Here is a 20873-nt window from a genome sequence, read left to right on the forward strand (position 1 = left end):
GGGATTATATCCCTAGTACCACAAAAAACAAAACCAAACCAAAAACAATGGGAAGGAGCAAGGGAAGAACAAGGACCTGTTCTGAAAGGACATTTTGCCTATGTTTACATTAGTGCCCACTGGAAGGCCCAGCACAATAAGCATGTCCTGGCCCATCAAGCTATCTGTGTGGTAAATGAATCAAGACATAAAAATGTCCTCATCCCCAAATGTCTGCTCTGTAAAGCACACATTTTTATCTAAATGCTGTAATAAGTTGAAGCACTTCCTTTAAGCTTTTTTTTTTTCCTTAAAAATGTATAAATGGAGCAATGGATGGTAGATGGTGTGAACCAGGTTTGTTGATGTTGGATGGGAGCAAGGGGGGAGGTGGCTGGAATAACCCCTACATATAGAAGTATTCTCACATATGTGTAAGTATACAGGTTAGTATACACACATACATTTCCTCGTTCTGTCAGCTGAGAAACCCTAGAAGCAATACTACTCCAGTAGCAACAAGCAGATCTAGTAGTCAGAGTTTGGTTTCCAACAGCAATCTCCTTAGGAGAACCAAGGCTGTTTGGAGAAACAGCTGATTCTAGGACCTGGGCTGGAGAAAAAACATGAGATGGGCCTGGAGCATCATGTAGTGCTAGAAAGTAAAAATGCCTAAATCCAAACAAAACCCATGGTGATGGATGTGGGTCAGCGGAACCCATGAGGCAGCTGCAATTGCTCCCAGTTGCTAAAGCTGGAACAGGTGGAGCAACGTGACACATAAAATAGTATTGATTTATAACCCAAAACATGCAATAATATCCAGGAGTCCATATTGATATAAATAAATGATTAAATGAATAAGTGGGGAGAAGAAACAGTTTTACATGCAGAAGAATTCCAAATAATTTACACAGATTCTGTGCCCCAAAGGAGGTGTGACTTTCTTCTGAAGGGTGTAGTTCATAAAGAAAGAGGAAAAGGGAGTAACTTTATGGTAAGAAACACTACTTCAGCAAGGTGATCCATCAACATCAAAAGGAATAATTACACTGATAGTGCGCACTTTTGATGGGTTATGAGAAGAAGGACATTTTACCTTTGTGATCTTCCTCACCAAAATACATCGCACAGTTTAATTATGAGAAAAAAAAATCAGACAAATGCCAACGGAAGGACATTCTATAAAATACCTGGCCAGTACTTCTCAAAACTGTCCTGGTTATTGACAACAAGGAGGACCTCAGAGTCAAGAGGAGTCTCAGGGGACAGGACAAATGTGATTTTGGATCTTGGGTGCGACCCCAGAGGAGAAAAGGAACATCAGGAAAAACTGAGGAAATCTGAATAAAGTAAGAATTTAATCAATAATAATGGATCAATATTGATTCATCAATTGTGACAAATATACCAGAGCAATGCAAGATGTTAGTAATATGGAAAACTGGGCGTGAGCACTGGGCACTCTTTTTGCAGGGGGGGACCACTCTTTATAATAATTCTGCAAACCCAAGACCATTCCAAAGTAAAAGGCTCATTTAAAAAAAAGGCAAAGGAAAAATTATAAACCAGATCACGAATACAGGACACATTGTAACAGATTCACATCTAGGATTCACAGATAGTAATATTTTGTCACATTCCTTTCAGTCTCTTTTGTCTTTTAGTGAAATAAAACACTGCCAATATAGTTGAAACGACACTCTATCCCTTCCCTCTCTCTTCGTCCTTGCAGATGATGTCTAAAGTTGCTGTTCATCACAGTAATGCATATTTTACACTTTTACCACATTATGTATGTATCTATTGACAATATATGCTATTGTTTTTGTGATAATAGTTACATAAATGGCAGCACATAGTTAACCTTTGCAAATTGCTCATTTGCACAATATTGGCTGTTAAATCTACGTTGATTCACTTAGACCTAGTTCATTCATTTTAACCTCTGTATAGTATTCTATTGCACAAATAAAGCACCGTTTTTCATCCTTCCTCCAAGAGACAATTAGATTGTTTCTTGTTTTTTTACTATTGAAACAGTGTTCTAATTAACATTCTTATATGTGTCTTCTAGTGCATGAGTCAAGAGCTTTTAGAATATTCTCTTTATGAATGGAATTGCTGGGTTGTTGGGTAGGTATATTTTTAAACTTTGGATATTGCCAAATTGCTCTCCAAAGTGGACGGACTAATTTATCTTCCCAGCAGCAGCAAATTCAATTCTCTCCATCTATCCTTGTTAATAGTTGGTACTGTCCAATTCTTAATTTTGCCACACATGGACCTGAGTATATCTTATTGGATATTCTGGTTTCTTCTGTTGTGAAATGCCTGCTTATGGCTACTGCTATTTTTGTACTGGCTTGGTTACTGAATAATATTTTATTTGTTACAAAGGCAAAACAAGATTCTTGGATATCTTAACCCAGGGATTTACTGGAGCAAGCTCAAACTGTCTTGTAAGAGTTAACAGGGTGCATCTCTTTGGAATATGTACCCAATAATGTCACAATGGTTGACCAAGTTGGTCATAGTGGGAATATTCGTATCAGTGAAATTGGCAAACTTAGCAAATCAGGACATCCCCCTCCCATAGCCTACATCAAAAATTTACCTGCATATCAATCACTATCTTAACCTCCATCTCTACTCCCACCTGTTCCAACCATCTCCTTCAATAGGACTGATTTGAAAGCAATACCTGGTTTCCTAACTTGGCTTCTCAGCCTGTTGGAACTGGGCCTTGAAACTCTTTCAGGAGCAAATTCATCAGCCTTTCTATAACGTAAGATAGATGTAATAGCCTTCTGAACTCATGCATCTTCAACTTTGAAGAACACTATACATTTTCAAGCAAAGCCAAGTTCCTTCTGCAGCCTGCTGGACATGGTATTCCAAGCACAGAATTAGAAGATTCAGTGATCCTGGGCTTGGAAGGGATCTCAAATGTCATCCCAACATCTTCTCAGTTGATAAGGTGCTTCTGTGGACCAGATTCTTCTAGCAGATGTGGGCTCTGTATGTGAATGGACATTCTGATGAAGAGGGCTCTCTTTCCCACATAAAGCACTGTTGCAAGCAGAGACTGCAAAATAATACTAATTATTTATGTCAACGGAAAAATACAGAAAATTCTGTCAAAGAACTGGCATATTTTCTTCTCATTAGTTTAGTTTGTCCAGCATGAAGAATAGTGGCCAATTTTCAGGTATTTGAAAGCAGAAGTCATACCGAACTTCTCTTAATGTCTAATATCTTATTCACTCCCCATGTGATGTAGGGACCAGCCCTTTTCTATGGTCCATGAGTGAGTGTTCAGTTGTCTGGTTGATCAGTGGTCAGAACAAAACATTATTCTGCAGATGCAGTCTCCATATGGCAAAACAGCAGAAGGAGGTACATAAGTTCAAGGGAGATCTCTATTTTGTAGCCTGTTGGTGCTTGACATGTTGACGTTGTCATAAAAAATTTCTGAAAAAACATACAAGCATACTTTAAAGAGTAAAGTTCAACTGGGATTTACTATTCTATTGAGAACAATTTTGTAGAAACATTCCTAGTGGGCAGTTAGGGGATTCCTCTTATGGATTCCCTGGGGCCACTTCCACCTGACTTGGTCATGTTTCTGCTTGTCTTTCTACACTCAGATTCTTAGTGGAATGTATAAAGGAATTTAGAATTTCTAAAAAAGTTCCTGCTCTGTGAAACTCTAATGTATGAAAAAAAATCTGTACTACTAAAGCAAATTAGGAAGTGATTATACCTCAAGCTGTTATTTCACAGAGAAGACAAATGCAGATGTGCAGATAAAGTGTATTAAGGTACCATGGACAATTAAAAACCAAAGACATGGGGGCTGGGGATTTAGCTCAGTGGCACCACACCTGCCTTGTAAGCGCAAGGTCCTAAGTTCAATCCCTGGTACCAAAAAACAAAAAAATAAAGGCATGATGACATTTTAGAGCATCAGTCCTCGCTATTTCCTATATCACTGTATTACAGAAGAAAAACCAGAGAGGTAGAACACCCTGTAAAAAAAGTCACACAGCTGTGCAGAGTCAGATGGGGCAGGGCAGAGGAAGTAGTTTGTCTCTTCCTGGCATGCTGCTGATAAAACATCTCAGAGCTGGTGGCATTAATCAGAGGGAACAGGGATTTTGATTTAACCTGAATTTTCATGTAATCTCAGATGCATTTCAACAATGAAGAAGCATCTTTTGCACTGTCTGCCAGACAGGGATCCTTATTATTGATGTGTTTGAAAGTTAATTACATGGAGGAGTAAAGACAGCACACTCATCTTCGAGACTAACCACTCCAAATGACAAGCGAAAAAGGTAGAGCCAGCACAGAACTGATGGCCCATGTGCATGTGTGCATCTGTGTGTGTGCATGTGCGTGCCTGTGTGTACATGTGTGTGCCTGTGTGTATTTTCCCACAGATCACCAGAGTGGATCGTACCTACAGACAAGTTCAAGTCAGGGACAGGCTGGTGTCAACCGCTCTTTACTTGGGTAGGAGGAGATCCCAGGGGTACTTATCACTCCCACCCCAGGCTTGGGTTTTCTAGGAACTTCCCTTACTGATGTTTCAGTAACTGTGGTACTGGAAGCAGCCACCAGCAGACATTCTCCCACCTGTGTCTCCACAAATGTTGTCTGAACCTCTACCTTATTTTCAAGTATCGTGGAGTAAGGCAGCATTTATGCCTTATGAGCTGGCTATCGGTGCATAACTAAAATAGAAAAGCTCATGCTGAGCATAAACATCTCAGTGAGAAGGAGACTTGTTGCTTGTCACTGTGTGGGGACCTGAACCACCTAGAGCAGTAGTGCCAAACCTATGGCATGTGTGCTGCAGCCAGCTGTTATCACTGAAAGCTTTGAAAGGTTCACCATCATGGAATGAGAGCCTTATTTCTATCTTCCCTGCTCCTCATTGCTCCACGGAGACAACCTGGTGTCTTCTACAGCTAAAGCCCCTGGCAGGGAACCCCCAACAGGCATATCTCTTAAAGTCTATCCAATTCTAGAGGCAACTGTGGGCAGGGCCATTGGAGTTTAGCATCTTTATTAAAATGCAGAATAGCAAAAATGGGAAGCATTGTGCTAGCCTTTTTTAGAACAGCTGCAAAATTTCTAAGTTACATAATGCACTCTTAAAAAATTTAAATTCAGGTATAATTACACACGATGAAGTGCACCTATCTTGTGTGCAGCTGGATGTTTTTGATGAATGTATACACAACCTTAGTCCATTGAGGTCTACAGCATAGTCGTCACCCCAGGAAGTTCTTCATGTCTGTTCCTAGGAGGTCATCTGAAACCCCTCGCTCTCCACCCATCAGGGGCAGCCATGGTTCTGATTTCTGTTTCCTAAATCAGTTTTGCTGTTCTTGAATTTCATATGTATGGACTCATATAGTATATATTCTTTTGAGTCTGGGTTATACATTCTGCTTTGGAGACTCACCCATGTTTTTACATGGATTAGTAGTTCATTCTTTTTGATTGCGAGGCAGTATTGCATTGAATGGATAGATTCATGATTGATTTATTAATCATGAATCCTTTCAATGTATCTTTACAGGTATTTTTGTGAGCATCTTTTCATTTCTTTTGGGTAAATAGCTAAGAGTAGAATTGCTAGATCCTAAGTTAGATGTATGTTTAACCTTCTAGGAAACTGCCAGTTTACATATTGTTACTCTTAGTTAATAAACCTGATTACTCAATGAAGTGAATTTTTATATATTTTTGTTTTATGATTTGCTTTTGTCTTAAATTGCATTACATGCTATGGATACACGTTCTACTAAGAGGCATCTTTAAGATTATCATTTTGGTTTTTTTAAATGCTTCTGAGTTGTTCATATGACAACTTAGAATCTGAAAAACTTGTATTGGAAAACCTGGACTCTTTCATGGGTCTTTGTATATTTTTCTTTATTGTCTTATTTCATATTCAATACACAGAATATGTGTAACAGCATGTTAGTTATGAAGCATGTAATTATAGAAGGTTAAGTTTGTAAATCCACCACTCAATCCAAGCACGAACACATTTCCAAGAACTCTGCAGGAGCCAGTGGACTTCTCCCTGCTTGCTCCAAGGGAATTCATACCTTTCATTAATCCTCCTGCTAAAACAATGCAAAACAAAACAAACTATCATATATTTAATGTCTTTGCTCTAAAAAACTTGCTGTAATTTCATAGTTTTCCCTGTTTTTAGGAGCTTTATCAAATGTTATCATGCTGTGCATGTTTTTTTTGAACTTGTATATTTTTACTCAACATTGTTTCAAAGATCAACACTTGATGTATGTGGCTGTAGTTCATTCACTTTCTCTGCTGTTTAACATTCCTTTCTGGGAATGTATCATAACAGGCTATATTTCTTGTGATACCTGTTAATTATTGTTTGTGTTATTTCTCATCTTTTCACTTGATACTTAGTCTTTGCAGAGTCTAGTACACTCAGAATAATTTGAGCTAAAACTGCTACCAAGAAAATAGCTTTTTAAAAAGAAAAAGAAAACAAGCCAGGAGTTTCTACCCTAAAAGGACATTTTATAAGACACCTGGGGAAAATGGTGCAAACCAATCAAAAGTGTGACACTTTGTCAGTATGGCTGTAAAGCAGACTCCAAGTAAGGTTTGTCTAAATGGTTTATTTCTAAGATTGAAAAAAAAAAGTTTGATTGGGTGTGCAGAATATAATCCTTAAACAAAATAAAAATATTTTTCAAACAGTCAGGTAGAGCTTGAAGACAACCTAGATTTTGTTTTTCCCCCCCTCTAAATGAATTGTATAATGAACCTAACTTCCTAACCTAAAGTTATCAATCTTGTTGACTTCCTACTATTTTAGGAAAACATTTAAAAACGTCACAAATAAAAAACCATCTTGATTTAAAAATCCCAAAACCCCAATCCCAAAACAAACCTCTACATTTCTTACAAATAACTGTATGTACTTCTTTGTATTCTACATATACTTTTGTGTTCTTGGGGACACACAGATGAACATTTTCATTACTAACACTAAGAATATTAATTTGTAAAGTTTTGAAAGATTTTTGGTTGCACTTCTAAAAATTAGAACTAAACTTTTGTTTTATTTTACCAGTATGTATTTGTCTTAGTTACTTTGCTTGTTGCTGAGACAAAATACCCAACACCCAAAGTCAAAGGAGGAAAGGTTTATTTAGCTCACAGTTTGTAGAGGTTTCTGTCCATAATGGGCTGGCTCCAAGGCAGGGTGTCACTGCAGAGGAGAAACAGTTCATGGCAGGCAGAAGGTAACAAAGCAACAAGGGACGATCACAAGTTTTTCTATCCTTTATATTTTATCTAAGCTACTTAGGCTGGGTGGCACTCACACCCTTAATCCTAGTGCCCTTGAGCCTAGCACTGCACCATGGATCAATCCCAGCATCACACACTCTAGATCCAGCCTCCTCTGAAGAAGCCACGAGGCTTTGGGGGGACGTCTAGACACAGCCATCACAGTATTTAAAAGTTCTAAATATATGAAAATATATTATACCAAATATATGAAAATACAATATTTATATTCCTTTGCGTTTAATTACAATTATTCTGCTTAAAGTACCAGGATGGATCTGCAAGCATTAAGGCTAACCTTATGGAGGGAATACTGAAGAAATATCTAAAAATTAGTAGACAAAATTATTCATGTGTAGTTTCTAATTTTAAAACAATGCATGCTAAATTTAAGATTCGACTAAATTTGTTGTTGTCCTGGAACTTCTAAAACGGAAATATTTTTATTTAAAAATTAAGCTGAATTTATGTTAAAGAAAACAATCCCATATGCATAACTCTATTACATTAAAAAAATGTTTTCTTTCTGTACAACTGATTCACTGAATTGAGCTAAAAAAAATTCCAAGGGGAAAACTGATCCAGAAAATAAATACAGAAAATAAGGGCTAAGTGTCTTTTATGATGGCTTTTGATTTGTTTTTAACTGTTAAGAAATCACTTACGAAAGATGGGTGCGCAGCGTAATGCAGAAATCTTTTACAACTCCCAAGCAATAAACCTTTCCTTCCTATAGACCAAGTCCCCTTTACCAGCCAGCCTGATTGAGGCACTTTTTCTCCTCGATCTGTTAAATCACAATCCTTCTATTAGCCATCTTCTTTTTTTATTTATCACTGACATCAATTAGCCTGAGTCATGCAACCCGACCACATTAAGAGCGACACGTGGTCCAATCACTATTTTCAAAAAGTCCACGTCTTTTCGAACTCCTTCCAGCCATTGCTGGGCTGTTTCCCCCTTTGAGGACCTGGCTCCGCAGTATTTGTGCATCCGATGGCAGCTCTGGAGACGTCGCGCCTCGGGGAAATGTCTCAGGCACACTCGAGAGAGCCACGGAGGAGACGTGGGGCTGCTGTGGCGCGGGTTGCCAGTCACTTACGCATCAAACGGAGCCAGGGGGACGTGGCGGCCCGGGCAGGTGCGGCGGCTCTCCGCAGTGGGCACCGCTCCCGGGTGTGCGCTGCACGTTCCCGGATTGGGACAGCAGCCAGCAGCTGTGTCCCCGTCGGGATCCCGGCCCCACGTCCCTTCCGGGGGCGCCCCTCGGACACGCCCCCCCCAGCTCCCGGATCGCAGCTCCGCACAGTGCACGCGCCCGACCGCTCCCCGCAGCCGCCCACGTGCTGGAGCTCAGAGCAGCGCGAGGCGGAGCGCTCAGGGCCGGCCGCCGAGCCCCAGCCGCGGAGCCCCAGCCGGGCCCCCACATTTCCTCCCCCGGAGGGCGGGAAAGAGGCGACGCTCGCTCGGCGGGCCAGCGCTCCCCGGGCCCCGCCGCGCCCTCTGGCGGCCGCCTTGGGGACGAGCCCTCGGCACGCGGGGCCGTCGATCTGGGCCGCTTCCCCGGCTGGGGGCCCGCGGCGGGTTCCCTCTCCTCGCGCCCCGGGCCCGAGGCGTGCGGGCCATGCCCGCCCCTTCGGGCTCCCCCGCGCCCTCCGGAACTCTGGGCACCCCGGGTGAGACTCTGCGGGCGCCCCAGGCTCGCGAGAAAAGTGCCCGGCGTGGTGGCCAGGGGGTCCCCCTTCTCCCAGGTGTGGCCCGCCGGCCGTGATCGGGCCTTCCAACCCTCTGCGAAAAAATGCCGCCCGCCCGCACTTATTTATTTATTTTGCAACAGCTGCAAGCAACAATGAAGCTTTTCACGAAACGGGGCAGCGCGCCTCCAGCCGCACTGTTGTTGTTTTCAATGAAGCTCTCGGCCTGCACTCCCGCCCTCCCGTCCCCGCCTCTCTCCCCGGCCTCTCCGCCGCTGAGCCAGGACCCGCGCCAGGGGCATTGTTTTTAGAGTCCTGCGGGAGGGAGGGCGCGTGCGGGGCGGCCGGCGCAGTGCGGGTGGGGGCGGGAGCGCGTGGGCGCGCGCACGCGTGGCTGTGAGTGTGCGCGTGTGCCGGGGCGGGCGGGGTGGGGGCGGCGCCTCGCAGCCTCGCGCCCCACGCCCGGGCTCCGCTCCGCACGTCCGTGGATCCGGGCTCCGGCTCTTGGTATGCGCCGGCCTGGGCCGGGCCCTCGGCGCGCCTCGGCTGCGGCGGCTCCGGAGTGTGCGCGCGGGCACGTGTGCGCGGCCCCGGGAGCGCGCGCGCGAGTCCCCAGCGTGTGGCGGCAGCGGCGCGGCGAGGTTGAGGCTCTTGTTTACCAGCATTAACTCCGCTGAGCGGAAAAGAAAAAAAAAAAAGGAAAAAAACCCAAGGAGGAGCGAGCGCACCGGGCGAACTCGAGAGAGGCGGCGAGCAGGGGACGCCGCAGCGAGCTGTCCCCGGCGTCCCGCCGGCGCTTCAGACCCTCCCGGACCCCCGCCCTCCACTCCCTGCGCGCCCCTCCCGCGGAGCCCTCCGGCGCAGCGCCTCGGCCGTGACCTTCAGCGCGCCGGGCCGCGAGGACCGGCAGGCGGCGGGAGCCGGGCGGGCGGCGGGAGCGCTGAGCGGTGCGGCCGGCCCGCCGCTTTGTGTGCGCCCTGGATCGGGGAAGGAGCTCGCGGTGGCGGCGGCGCTGAGGGAGGCAGCGGCGGCGGCGAGCGGAGCCCGGAGGAGGAGGAGGGGGAGCCGCTCATTCATTTCTCCTCCGCGTCCCTGCCCCTCGCCGGCCCTGCCCGCGACCTAGACTTCGGGGCGATCCTGCCAGCTGCGTCGCGCTCTCCCGCCGCGGAGGCTCGGGTGCCGACCGTGTGCGTCCCCGCGAGGCGGATTCGGGCTGTGCCCCCGTGCAGTTTCCTCCCGCGCCCGCCTCTCCTGAAAATGGAGGCCGACGACGCCGACAGCCCGCCCCGGCGCGCCCTGGGTTCCCGACTCCGCCGAGCCCTGGGCCGCGGCTGCCGGCGCTGAGTGGCCGCCCCGCGCCGCCCCGTGCGCGCTGCCCGCCGGGCCCGGCTGGCGCCGCTTTCGGAGTATTGTTTCCTTCGCCCTTGTTTTTGGAGGGGGAGCGAAGACTGAGTTGGAGACTTTTTTTTTCTGTCCCCCCCCTTTTTTTTGAAAAGAGGAATTTCGTCCCAAAGCAAAGGAATGAAGTCTGGCTCCGGAGGAGGGCCCCCGACCTCGCTGTGGGGGCTGCTGTTTCTCTCCGCCGCGCTCTCGCTCTGGCCGACGAGTGGAGAAAGTGAGTATGTGCCAGCCGCCCGCGGCCGCTGCGGGAACTTTTCCTTCGAGGGGCTGCGCCCTGCTTGCGAAACCCGAGTTGCCACCGTCGCAGCTGTTGGGCCCCTGGGCTCGGGCGCGGCGGGGCGGGGCAACGAGGGGCTCGGCCGGAAGGCACGAGCGGGCCCGGAGGGCCCACGATCGCGGGGTTGGAGCCCGCCGGCCCCGCTTCGCAGCATCCCCGCGCGGGAAGGGCCTCGGGTTTTCTCTTTGGCCATCCCGGAGCCCTCTCCTGCGGCTGGTGGTGAAGCAGCGCGCACACCCTGACGGCCCGGTGGCCGGGCCAGGCGCGGGGACTTGGCGGAAAAGTTGTCCCCGGGGCCCCCACCCTCGCTCTCCCGGGCGCCCGGGCCGCTGTGCGCACAGCGCCGAGCCCCGCGCTGCACTCAGACGGCGGTGACAGCACGACCCGTGGCCGCTTCTCGGGCCGCCGTTGGGGCGGACGGGGTTCTTTGGTGGCGGGATACTGGGGACCCGCCCGCCCCGCGGGGTCCAAGTGGACCTGGGGGCTGCCCGGTGGAGAGGCCCGCAGCCCCGGGATGTTTCCAAACATCCCGGGGCGGCCTCCTGCCTCCCAACTTGCCTTGCCCCTGGAACTCCTTGGGTTCATGGTCTTTCCCACCACACTTGGCGGTGGATCACCCCCTCCCGTCCGGGCGCTGCCCCGTGTGGCCTCAGGGCTGGGGGAAGCGCCCCTAGGGAAGTGGGAGGTCGAGGACCTCCATTGGCCAGGCTCTTCCGGGGAGCGCGGCCGAGCTCCTAGTTCAGAGGGCTCTGGGACGGTCCTCCGTTTCCACCCGCCCGCGGATGCCTTTTCCCCTGAAGGGTCTGGGGCGTCAGGGCCACGTCCAGGTGGGCACTAGTGGGCGAGGGGGTCAGAGGCCACGTGCATTTGCACACTCGTTCTCGGAACGCGGGGCATCGATGCAGCCTCACGGCCACACCGGGACACCTAGACGCTGTCCCTGGCCAGAGATGTTGAGCGCTGTCATCTCAGGAGCGTCGGGACCTGTGGCGGCAAGAGGGAAGTGTTTTGTTTTGAGAGTGGGCAGCCCGAGCCTTGGTTTTGTGGCCAGAGTTGTGTCGCGCTGCCAGCCCCCCGCCCCGCACTTCCTTTGTACGCAGTTAATAGGCAGTATAGCTCTGCGCCCGCTTCGCTTGCAATCTGATAGCTTTTGTTTTGGTGGTGTCGGGTAGGGGTGGGTAGCGGTAGGCAGGGAAGCTCGGGAGTGAGAGCTCCCCATGGCTTGTGGAGGCCGGAGAAGGAGGGGGTTTTGTTCCTCTCAAAAATAATAAAGTGTGGCATACTGGTACATTCGAGATATTAGGGTAATTGGAACACGATCGAAAGTTTAAGATGCAGACGCAGAACTGGGGCTGGGAACGGTCAGGGCTTGCTGGTGAGTAATGTTAACCCAGGGTATGCAGGTGGTGCCTATTAACTTCGAAAAATAACGACCCAGCCTTAAAGGGAGAGGGAGAGGAGCCGGAGGCTGCGGGGGCTGTGCGGCCCCATCTCGGGGAATTCAGGAAGGCTTTTTCTATAAACAAATCTTTCTTAAACTTCTCGTAAGAAAGGAGCCCACGATGGAGTGCAAGCAGATCTCTATAGAATTCGCCTGTTTATTGCATGGAGTAAGACGCAGGCGGGGGCCAGACCTTCCACAAATCTGGGCTCGCCTGTTCATTGTTTTCCAGACTTTGAGCACACACTGGATTGGGCGAAAGGCTTCAGGCTCCCTTTCTTTCCTCGGGGATTTAGGTGGGGTTTGGGGGACAGAGGAAGGTTTCTAACCGGTAAAAGCTACAGTTTACCAGACGCCTGAAAGCCGATCTTTTATAATAGTACGGCAGTTGAGTTTTATTGTTTAATTCAAGTTCTGAAATTCAAAATAGCAGTGACGGCCTGACTTCCCTGGGGCAGTACTCAGCATTTAAAATAGGACGTCTTACTGTTTGAAGTGTTTTACAGAAAGAATACTCTTTCTAAAAGGCGGCACTTTCTCAACACAGGCAGGGAAGGATACCTAAAGTGTGTTTGTAATCCTGTGCTGCCCAGACTCTTCCCAGGGATCCTTTAAAAATGGTTAATGCAGTCAAATCTGATGGATGGGCAGAAGGTACCCCCAAATCTTGACTCGGTCGGTAGCTGACTCTCCCATCCTCTTTGCAGCTCTGAAAACTAAATGATGTACTTAAGGCTGAAAGGTACAGACCACTGTGCTCAGGAGTAAGTGGCCCAGTCCTGTCAGAGATGGACATCTTTTGGCTGTGATCTCTGGGCAGATAGGAAGAGGGGGATGCTGTTGATCAGCAGTAGGTATTCTGTTGGCATATTTGAGGATTAATGATTTTTGAGTGGGACAGCAGCGAGGTGAGTGTTTTCTTTCTAACCTACAGTGGAACACTTGGCAGCTTGGGCAACGACTGCAGTCATATGGACATATTTACTTTGTACCACTGTAATGTGAGCGGATCTTCTAAATAAGGCAGGATTGGGAGTTATGAGTGACAGCCAAATAATCTGATGGCTGTTTTGTTGAAATCCACACCAACTTTAAACGTATTGTGGCAGCCCCCTGCCACAATTTAGTGGCACAATTTAGTGATCTTCTGCTCTTGGTACAGCAGAGACTACTATCAGAGAAATGTAGATAGGGGAAACGTTGGTGTTTAAAGAAGGTAGTGTTTTTTATTACCTCACAGAAGGAGAACCCAGAATAAGAACTTCTGAAAGTACCTAACTAGTACGTTGTAGTTTAGTCTCTCTAGAGGGAAACAGCAAGTAAATGGTGTTTTGTGGAGGGGTGGCTTATGGGCCAGGATTTGAAGATTAAAAGGTCATATGTTTGGTTTGTCAAGAGGATTGGAAAAATTCTTCTCTAAGAAATACGCAAAGGTTGAGTAGACGAGCCTTGAAAACATCAGAAAAAGTGAAAAAAGTCAGCTACAAAAGGTCCTGTCTTGTTGGTACCATTTATGTGAAATGTCCAGAATAAGCAAATCCAAGGACAGAAAGTAGATTAGTGGTTGCCAGGGGCCGGAGAAGGACAAGCACCGAATGGAGAGTGACTGCTAAGGGGTACAGGGTTTCTTTCCAGGTGGTGAGAATGTTCTAAACTTAGATTGTGGTGATGGTCGCACAGGTTTGAATATACTGATAGCCACTGAAGTATCCATTCTAAATTGGTGGCTTTTATGTATGTGAATTATATCAATAAACCTGTTTGTTTTTTTTTAAAGAAATATGCTAAGGTTGAAAATATATTGTGCTACGTTGGACATAAAATAAAAGTTAGTTCAAAATTCCAAATTAAATCTGATGTGTAGGTTGGTATGACCCTTTAAAAAAAATGGTGAGTTTTTCAGATCTGTGAATTCTAGCAATACTATAAACGATTCAATACCATCAGAGACATAGGCAAGCAGGAAATAAAGAGTCTTGGTCATATATAGTTTGAAGATTGGATAAACACAAGTGCATGGTCTCGCACACCTATAATCTCAGCAGTCTGGGAGGGGGCCTGAGGCAGGAGGATGGAAAGTTCCCTTCCAGCCTGGGCGATTTAGCAGTGAAGTGAAACCCTGCCGAAAAATGAAAAAATAAAAAGGGGCCAGTCTTAGCGCTCACTGTGGAGGTTCTATGTTCAGTCCCTGGTACCATACAACCAAAATACTAGTGATGTTTTGGCAGTAAAATCTTCATATGAATCTAAAACGATGTTAGTCTTTTCAGGATAGAGTTTAGACTGGATGCAGTATGGATGACTATGTGTCTTTCAGGTTTTATTGGGTATGTTTTCCAACAGAGAAGTAATGTGCTGCTTTAAGATGGTAAAGAATTGACACTCTTTTTTGATAGACCATATTAACCACAAGTGGTACTGTAGTGAAGATGAAGGATGTACTGTTTGTTTTAATGCAATGGTTTCTTTTTCTTTTTTGCTTATTTTGATTCTTAAATGGCTCCAGAATCTGAGCAGGAGGAGGTGTCTTTATTGGATGTAGTAGTTATTTCAGGCGTATAGTGATTTTCATGAAAAAATTAAATGTCCCATAGAACAAAAAGATTTAAAAATATAGCCAAGGCATTTTTGTTTTTATATTGCAGTGCCTTTATCCAAATTCATCTTTCCCTTTTGATCGTACGAAGACCTAGAGAATAGTTGTGTACATTGGTTTTTGGTCTTTGTCTAAGACATAGTTTACTAATAAAAATGTTTCTTGCTTCTGCTTTTGCAAGAGCCAGGGTGTGATGAAAATCAACTGTATCATTTTCACTTGTTGCCTTAGCTACTCTCCCCCCCCCCCCATATGCCATGGGTCGCCCTCATGGGATTGTTATTTCCTTTTTATTCTGGTCTCATTTGTTTTGTAAGATGTGCTGTAAAAAGCAGTTGAATCCAGCCAGCAATTAGTGGGCACCTACTGTATGAGAGCTGACTTTGTACTGGGCAGTACCTGAGTCTGCATAGAAAGAGGGCTTTGCTTTTGTTCTGCATGAAAGGAAGTTACTTGAAAATTTACATTGTTTTTAGACTCAGCATGGGATACATAGTTCTCAGAAAGTAGGCAGCCTTGTAAGTCCCTTTATCCCTTTAAAAACATCTCTGTAGACTTGAGACCTGCAGTAAACTAATGTCCTTGCTATTGGCTGCACTATTTTTTCCTTATTTATATTTTCCCTTATGTTGGAGTGTCACTGTAGGTAGTGATATACAGATCCTTGCCTACCGTACTGCTTTTCTAACACTGATTATGACAATTGTGTCTAAAAACATGCAGTGTCCTGGCTGCCTTTTGCCAGAGTGTTAGGTTTGTGCATGAATGTGGCCTTGCATGTTTGATCTGTGAGAAGAAGGGTGACTGCAAGTTCGAGCCCAGCCTGGGCCATTTAGTGGCTTAGCAAGACTCTGTTTTAAAAAGTAGAAAAAGGGCTAGGCATGCAACTCAGTGCACGGGCCCTGAATTCAGTTCCTAGTACACACACACACACACACACACACACAACTTACGTACTTATTTTGGAAGTTTTCTTGACTTGCACATTGCTTACTTAGCTCTCTGATAATCATAAGGAAATGTTTATAATTTTGGTTTTTTAAATAACTGTAAAAAACCTGGCTCTTTTTAAAAAACTGAGGGGGACAAAAATGTGATTGTGGAGGTGGTTCCTGAAAGTTTTTAAAGAAAATTTTAGTTATAAAACGTACATGTTTTGTACTTGGTTTTCTTTGATTTGTTTTCTAAACTCATTTAAGACTCAGCCCTGGTTCATAGAAGTATTTGTGCCCAAAGGCCAGCTTGCTTTGAACTGTTTTTCATAGACAATTTATGACAGGTGTTAGCCCATAAGATGAACTCTTCAGTTGTCCTAAATGTATAATAGTTGCCCACAATGCTAGGGATACGGTTTCTTGAGTTCTCTGAGATGATGTGAGGGAAAATTCTGAACGCTTTAAAGACAACAAAGCATGTAATGAGCAATGAACTCAGAGCCCCCCCCACTCCCACCCCGGAAAATGGAGTTTGGCATCAGATTAGCAAGAGGAAGTCTTCTAGTTCTTTGTAAAGATGAATTTGGCTCAAAATGGGGAGGAAACGAGGCAGGAGTTGCAATGTTGGGCCAGGGGTTTAGCTCAGTGGAACCACACCTGCCTTGCAAGCGCAAGGTCCCGAGTTCGAGCCCCAGTACCAAAAAACCAAGAGTTTTAGTGTTTGTGGACATTGAGACCTGTCAACATTTGAGGAACATAACTGACTTCCAGTATTCACAAAGATTGAAGCTTTGAAATATGGATACACCCCACCCCTAACCCACACCCCTGCAGGTCTGTCAAAGAAGTGATTTGTTCTTAAAAAAAAAAAAAAAAAAAAAAAGAGCATATGTTTGGTATATAAAACGGGTAGTAAATAAAGGATTTTTAAACAAGTTAGGTTGTCATCTCAACAGATGTACACATTCCCTCAGTGTTTCTTTTATTGAATCCGTTTGTTTTCATTTGACTGAAAATATTGACAGTTTCTTTGATTTTGAGACTTTTGGTCTTTAGAAGACTAAATCATTGTCTGTTTTTATCTTATTTTATTTTTTTGGTACCGGGTATCAAACTTGGGTCCTTGTGCTTATGGGGCAGGCAGTGGAACCACTGAGCTAAATCCCCGGCCCTTGTTTGCTTTTAAATGGTCAGTTGTACTCATGTTTTAAAGTTCCAAGTAGTATTTGAGAAGATGTTCCTCTTTTTTTCACATGTGTCTTATAAAACTAATTTCAAAATCTTAAGGAAATATTTTTTAACCTAAATTGAGAAATGGTTTACCCCCTTTTCCTTTAGGTTTAGAATTTTTTCTGATTGTGTATTTTACTGTAAGTTTTAAAGTTATGAATCAGGCCTTAGCAATTACTGCTACTCGTGCTGCTTTGTAAAATGAAAGAAACAAGCAAGTGAACAAGACTTTAACTTTTCTTTTTCTTGCCCTGAACTGCAAGGATTTTTAAACTTATGGATTGCTGTTCAGGTTTTACTGGAATACAACGAATTAGTTTCTTTTATGATGTGGGATGAAATCTTATGATTGCAGTGTCTTTTACAGTGTATTGTTGCTGTTATTTATTGTTTATGTTTCTCCTCTGGCTGAGTGCTGAGTGCTGGTGATGGCTTGGTTTATCAGCTGTGACCGTGTAGCTCACCAGCTGCCCACTTATCTGAGCTGATGGGCCTGAAGCTCCCACTTCCTTGTTTCTGGCGGCTGAGCTGCTCACTACAGAACTGTGTGTCTGAGTGCAGCAGTGCCCCTCTGCTGCAGAGATGGCTGTACCTACCTTACATGCCCCATATGGTCATAGTCTGCAAGACTTTACAAAAACATTTATGTCTTAAAGACTTCAGAATGTAGTCTGTTACTTACTATTCAGAAAGTTCTTGGCAGTGAGTGGAGGAGTTTGAAATTTTATTCTTTTATTCACAGCTCACTGTCTTAGGGCTTCCCCCCAGTATCACAGGGACCTTGTTTAGTAAGAGTTACATAATAAGAACACTATTTGTTCAAAATTGTGTATATCTCCACCCACCCAGTCAGATTTTGGCAGTTGGCACGTTTTTAGTATATGTGCTGCCGAAGCGAGCACAAGTTGGCACATTTTTGTTGGGGCTTTGTATACTTTTGTTTGGCCAGTTTCTTTAACGTGGCACTGGGTTTCTTTAAACTTTCTTTGGAATTATTGGTTAGTTTTAAAAGCATTCTGCTTTTTAAATTACACTCGACCTGGGAGAACAAATACACATTGACAATCTTAAAGCAGAAGAGTTTTATAGAACAGAACTTTAAGCTTTTCCTGAGATACTTTGAATGCTAACTAAGATACAGTTAGCAGTTTGTATAAAATTGATGTTTGGGAATGTGCTTGACTACATAAATAAAATTTTACCAATTAGGTTCAAGTAGATTTTAATTAATACCATTTTTAGGTGCAAAAGTCTGATGATACAAGGGAGCAAAGAGTTTTCCCAAAATTTGAGGTATCTTGGTGGCTTTTTCTCAATAATACTTGAAAAAAATAGGGAGCATCCAGAGAAAATCCAGGTGACAGTCCATGGTCCAGTCAGCTAGAGGTTTGTGGAGTTTGCTAAGTCATTAGCTACACACTATGTTTACATTGTAAGAGCCTCATCAACTGTGCCTGTATATTTGTCTGTATTTACTCTGTGTTTATTCTCCCCACCTGGCGTCCCTGGGTCTCATTGTATTGGGGTAACAGATTCATGACTTGAAGAGGAGATTGCTGCAAAAGCAGGTGAACACAGCGCAGTGGAGAATCTGCTGCCCGGTTTCCTTTAGTTCTGCTGTTGGATTTCTGTAGCAGTGGGTTCGAGGCACACGTTAGGTCACAGCGCCGTATAGTTTAATCACAGGGCGTTCTTTCGTTGAGAGTAGCCTTGGGTGTTTTAGGGTTGGGTGCTGGCCTCACAATTTTCTAACATGCACCTCACTAAGATTTTCAGCAACACAGTTGACTCGGAATGGGATTTTTAGTTAAATTTCAGCTTTGCCACCTGATGTTTTTCTGGAGAGCCCAGTTAATTGATGCTTCTTTTGACCTCACTGAGTCACTTGAAGTCGCTCAGATTTGTCCCTGTTTCTGGCTCTGCCCTGGTCCAGTCCAGACCCACATCTGCACACTCAGGCTCAGTCAGCCTCCAGACCAGCTCCGCCTCCTGTGCCAGCCCTTAGGTCCAGTGGACTTGCTGGGCCAACCTCAGACTCTGCCTTAGGCGGTGCTGCAGAGTGGTCCAAGAACCATGTCTCAGGCCCGTCACAGGCATGGAGCGGGCTCTTAGTGAGGTTCTTCAGCCCTCCCCAACCCTGTGCTCCAGCTTTAAGCCATGCTATTCCTGTCTCTAATAAGTCTTGCTCCTGGTTCCCGTAGTGTGGAGTATTTTTCCTCTTCTTTAAGCTACTAGTTCAACCCCCGCCCCCCGCAGTAACATAAAGTGCTACTCCAGAGCACGAGGAGGTCACCACATTCTAGATTCTTCTTCGCTGCCCATTAGTCCTATGTCTCTGAACAAATTATTTACCTTTTTTGAGTCTCAGACAGAAATATAGAGACTTAAAATAGCCGTGGAAGAAGGTTTCCTTTTCCTTACTAAATAATCAAATTAAGATATTCTCTAATGTATTTGGAAAAGCATAGTCAGAATATAGGGGTGGAATGTAGGAGTTTTTTTTTTTTTTTAAACTAAAAATCTCTTTGTTTTGGTCGTTCTGTAAAATGGGGATGCCCATACCTTTCTGAAAGTAGCATCCCAAATGGGTCTGTTTCTTCCTCCAGATGCATTTTATGATTGTAACAAGTTTGAGATGCTTCTCTGTGAAGCTTTTCGCAGACCTGATTTTCTCTGTGCACCTTTTGAGTTCATAGCCACTGCTGTATGGTTTTTTGTCCCCTGGCCCTCGTCATTTTAGGACAGAAGAGCCAGGGTGGCTGCTTTAAATCTTAGTTCCTCAGTGGCTGAGGTCTCAGGTAAATTATATAATTTTCCTATGCATTAGTTTCCTCGTTTGTGCAATGATAATTTTACTAGCTCTTTCATACATTTATTCATAAAAAAGTGAATTAATACTCAGCTCAAGGGCTTCAAGCAGACCTTTGCACCCTCTGAGCCCCTAGACTTGCTGGTGCTGTCTGTGTTCTTTGGATACTGCTAGAAATATAGTACATACTTGATATTTGATTGCCCTTAAGTGATACAGAGCCTGGCATGTAGTAAGTGCTCAATAAATGTATGTTCTGTAATAAAACTTTATTTTGCCTAAGGTGCTGAACAAGATTGAAGTTTTCTTTTAAAATACAGTGTGGCTTTTACTTTTTTCCCCAGTAAATAGTGGCCAGCCCCGAAGCTCCCCTTCCATTTCCAAGATCTATTTCGTTGCCTCTCCTAATCTTTTCTTTTGTCAGGTCCTGCCAGTGCTGAGGTGTCCAGTGTGCCTTTGCCCACCTCCCCAATACCCAGGCGCCATCTAGTGGCCAGACAGGAAATTCGGCCTCTTCCCTATCTGAGTTTGCATCCTCCAGAGGATAGGCTTTCTCCACAGCTTCCCTATTTTGCTTTCTGGCATGATTCCTGGGAGCTGATTGCAAGAAAATATGGATTGTGCAGGCTTCTGCAGAAATCACTGGGAGGTTGCTTCACTGTTAGGGAGTTAGGGTCTTCTGAGATGATATCAGCAAGCCCACTGTAGCTTTTGGGCAGATTCTTAAACATGGGGTGTCCTTTACAGCTGGGGTATTAAGGTACTTTTATGGGACTTATGTAAAAGTTTTAAAATATTTCTTTTGAATCTCAAAAAAAAACAATATTACTGCTTCATTTTGAGAAAAACACAGCAAGGCTTACCTTCCATCCCTCTAGTTAAATGTGTAGTAACACTTTTGTTATCATTCTTCTGTGTGTCCCCTTTGGGCTATTTTATGTACTTAGGATTTTCATGAGACAGAAATCCTAATAATGAATAATAAATACTTTCCTTAGTTGGCTGTGCTTTGTCAGATCATTTTCTGTATTTCATACTGTATTATAACTTTAGAACCTTATTTTCTCACTTCCTTGCTGAGATCACATACTCTACAGTGTACAGTGGCTTTAGACCTGTTTCCTTGTGGTTACCTTTTATTATTTTTTGTTCGGAGCT

General features: G+C 44.9%; 1 protein-coding gene across 2 annotated transcripts in view; it reads left to right on the forward strand.

The window, feature by feature from the left end:
• Positions 1–10452: 10452 nt before the first annotated feature.
• Positions 10453–20873, forward strand: part of Igf1r (insulin like growth factor 1 receptor) — a 289576-nt gene continuing 279155 nt past the window's right edge. Inside the window, exon 1 of one of the 2 annotated variants that reach the window (XM_004852704.4) lies at positions 10453–10641. In XM_004852704.4, the coding sequence (XP_004852761.1) occupies positions 10548–10641 (94 nt within the window). In that variant the 5' untranslated portion in view covers positions 10453–10547. Of the gene's footprint in view, positions 10642–10806; positions 11532–20873 lie in introns of those variants that run through there. The other variant, XM_087188301.1, reaches the window with a different exon arrangement.

This window comes from Heterocephalus glaber, unplaced genomic scaffold (genome assembly GCF_053883595.1).
Source record: "Heterocephalus glaber isolate CG9 unplaced genomic scaffold, H.glaber_assembly_v1.0 deba00001531, whole genome shotgun sequence".
Classification (NCBI taxonomy): Eukaryota; Metazoa; Chordata; class Mammalia; order Rodentia; family Bathyergidae; genus Heterocephalus; species Heterocephalus glaber.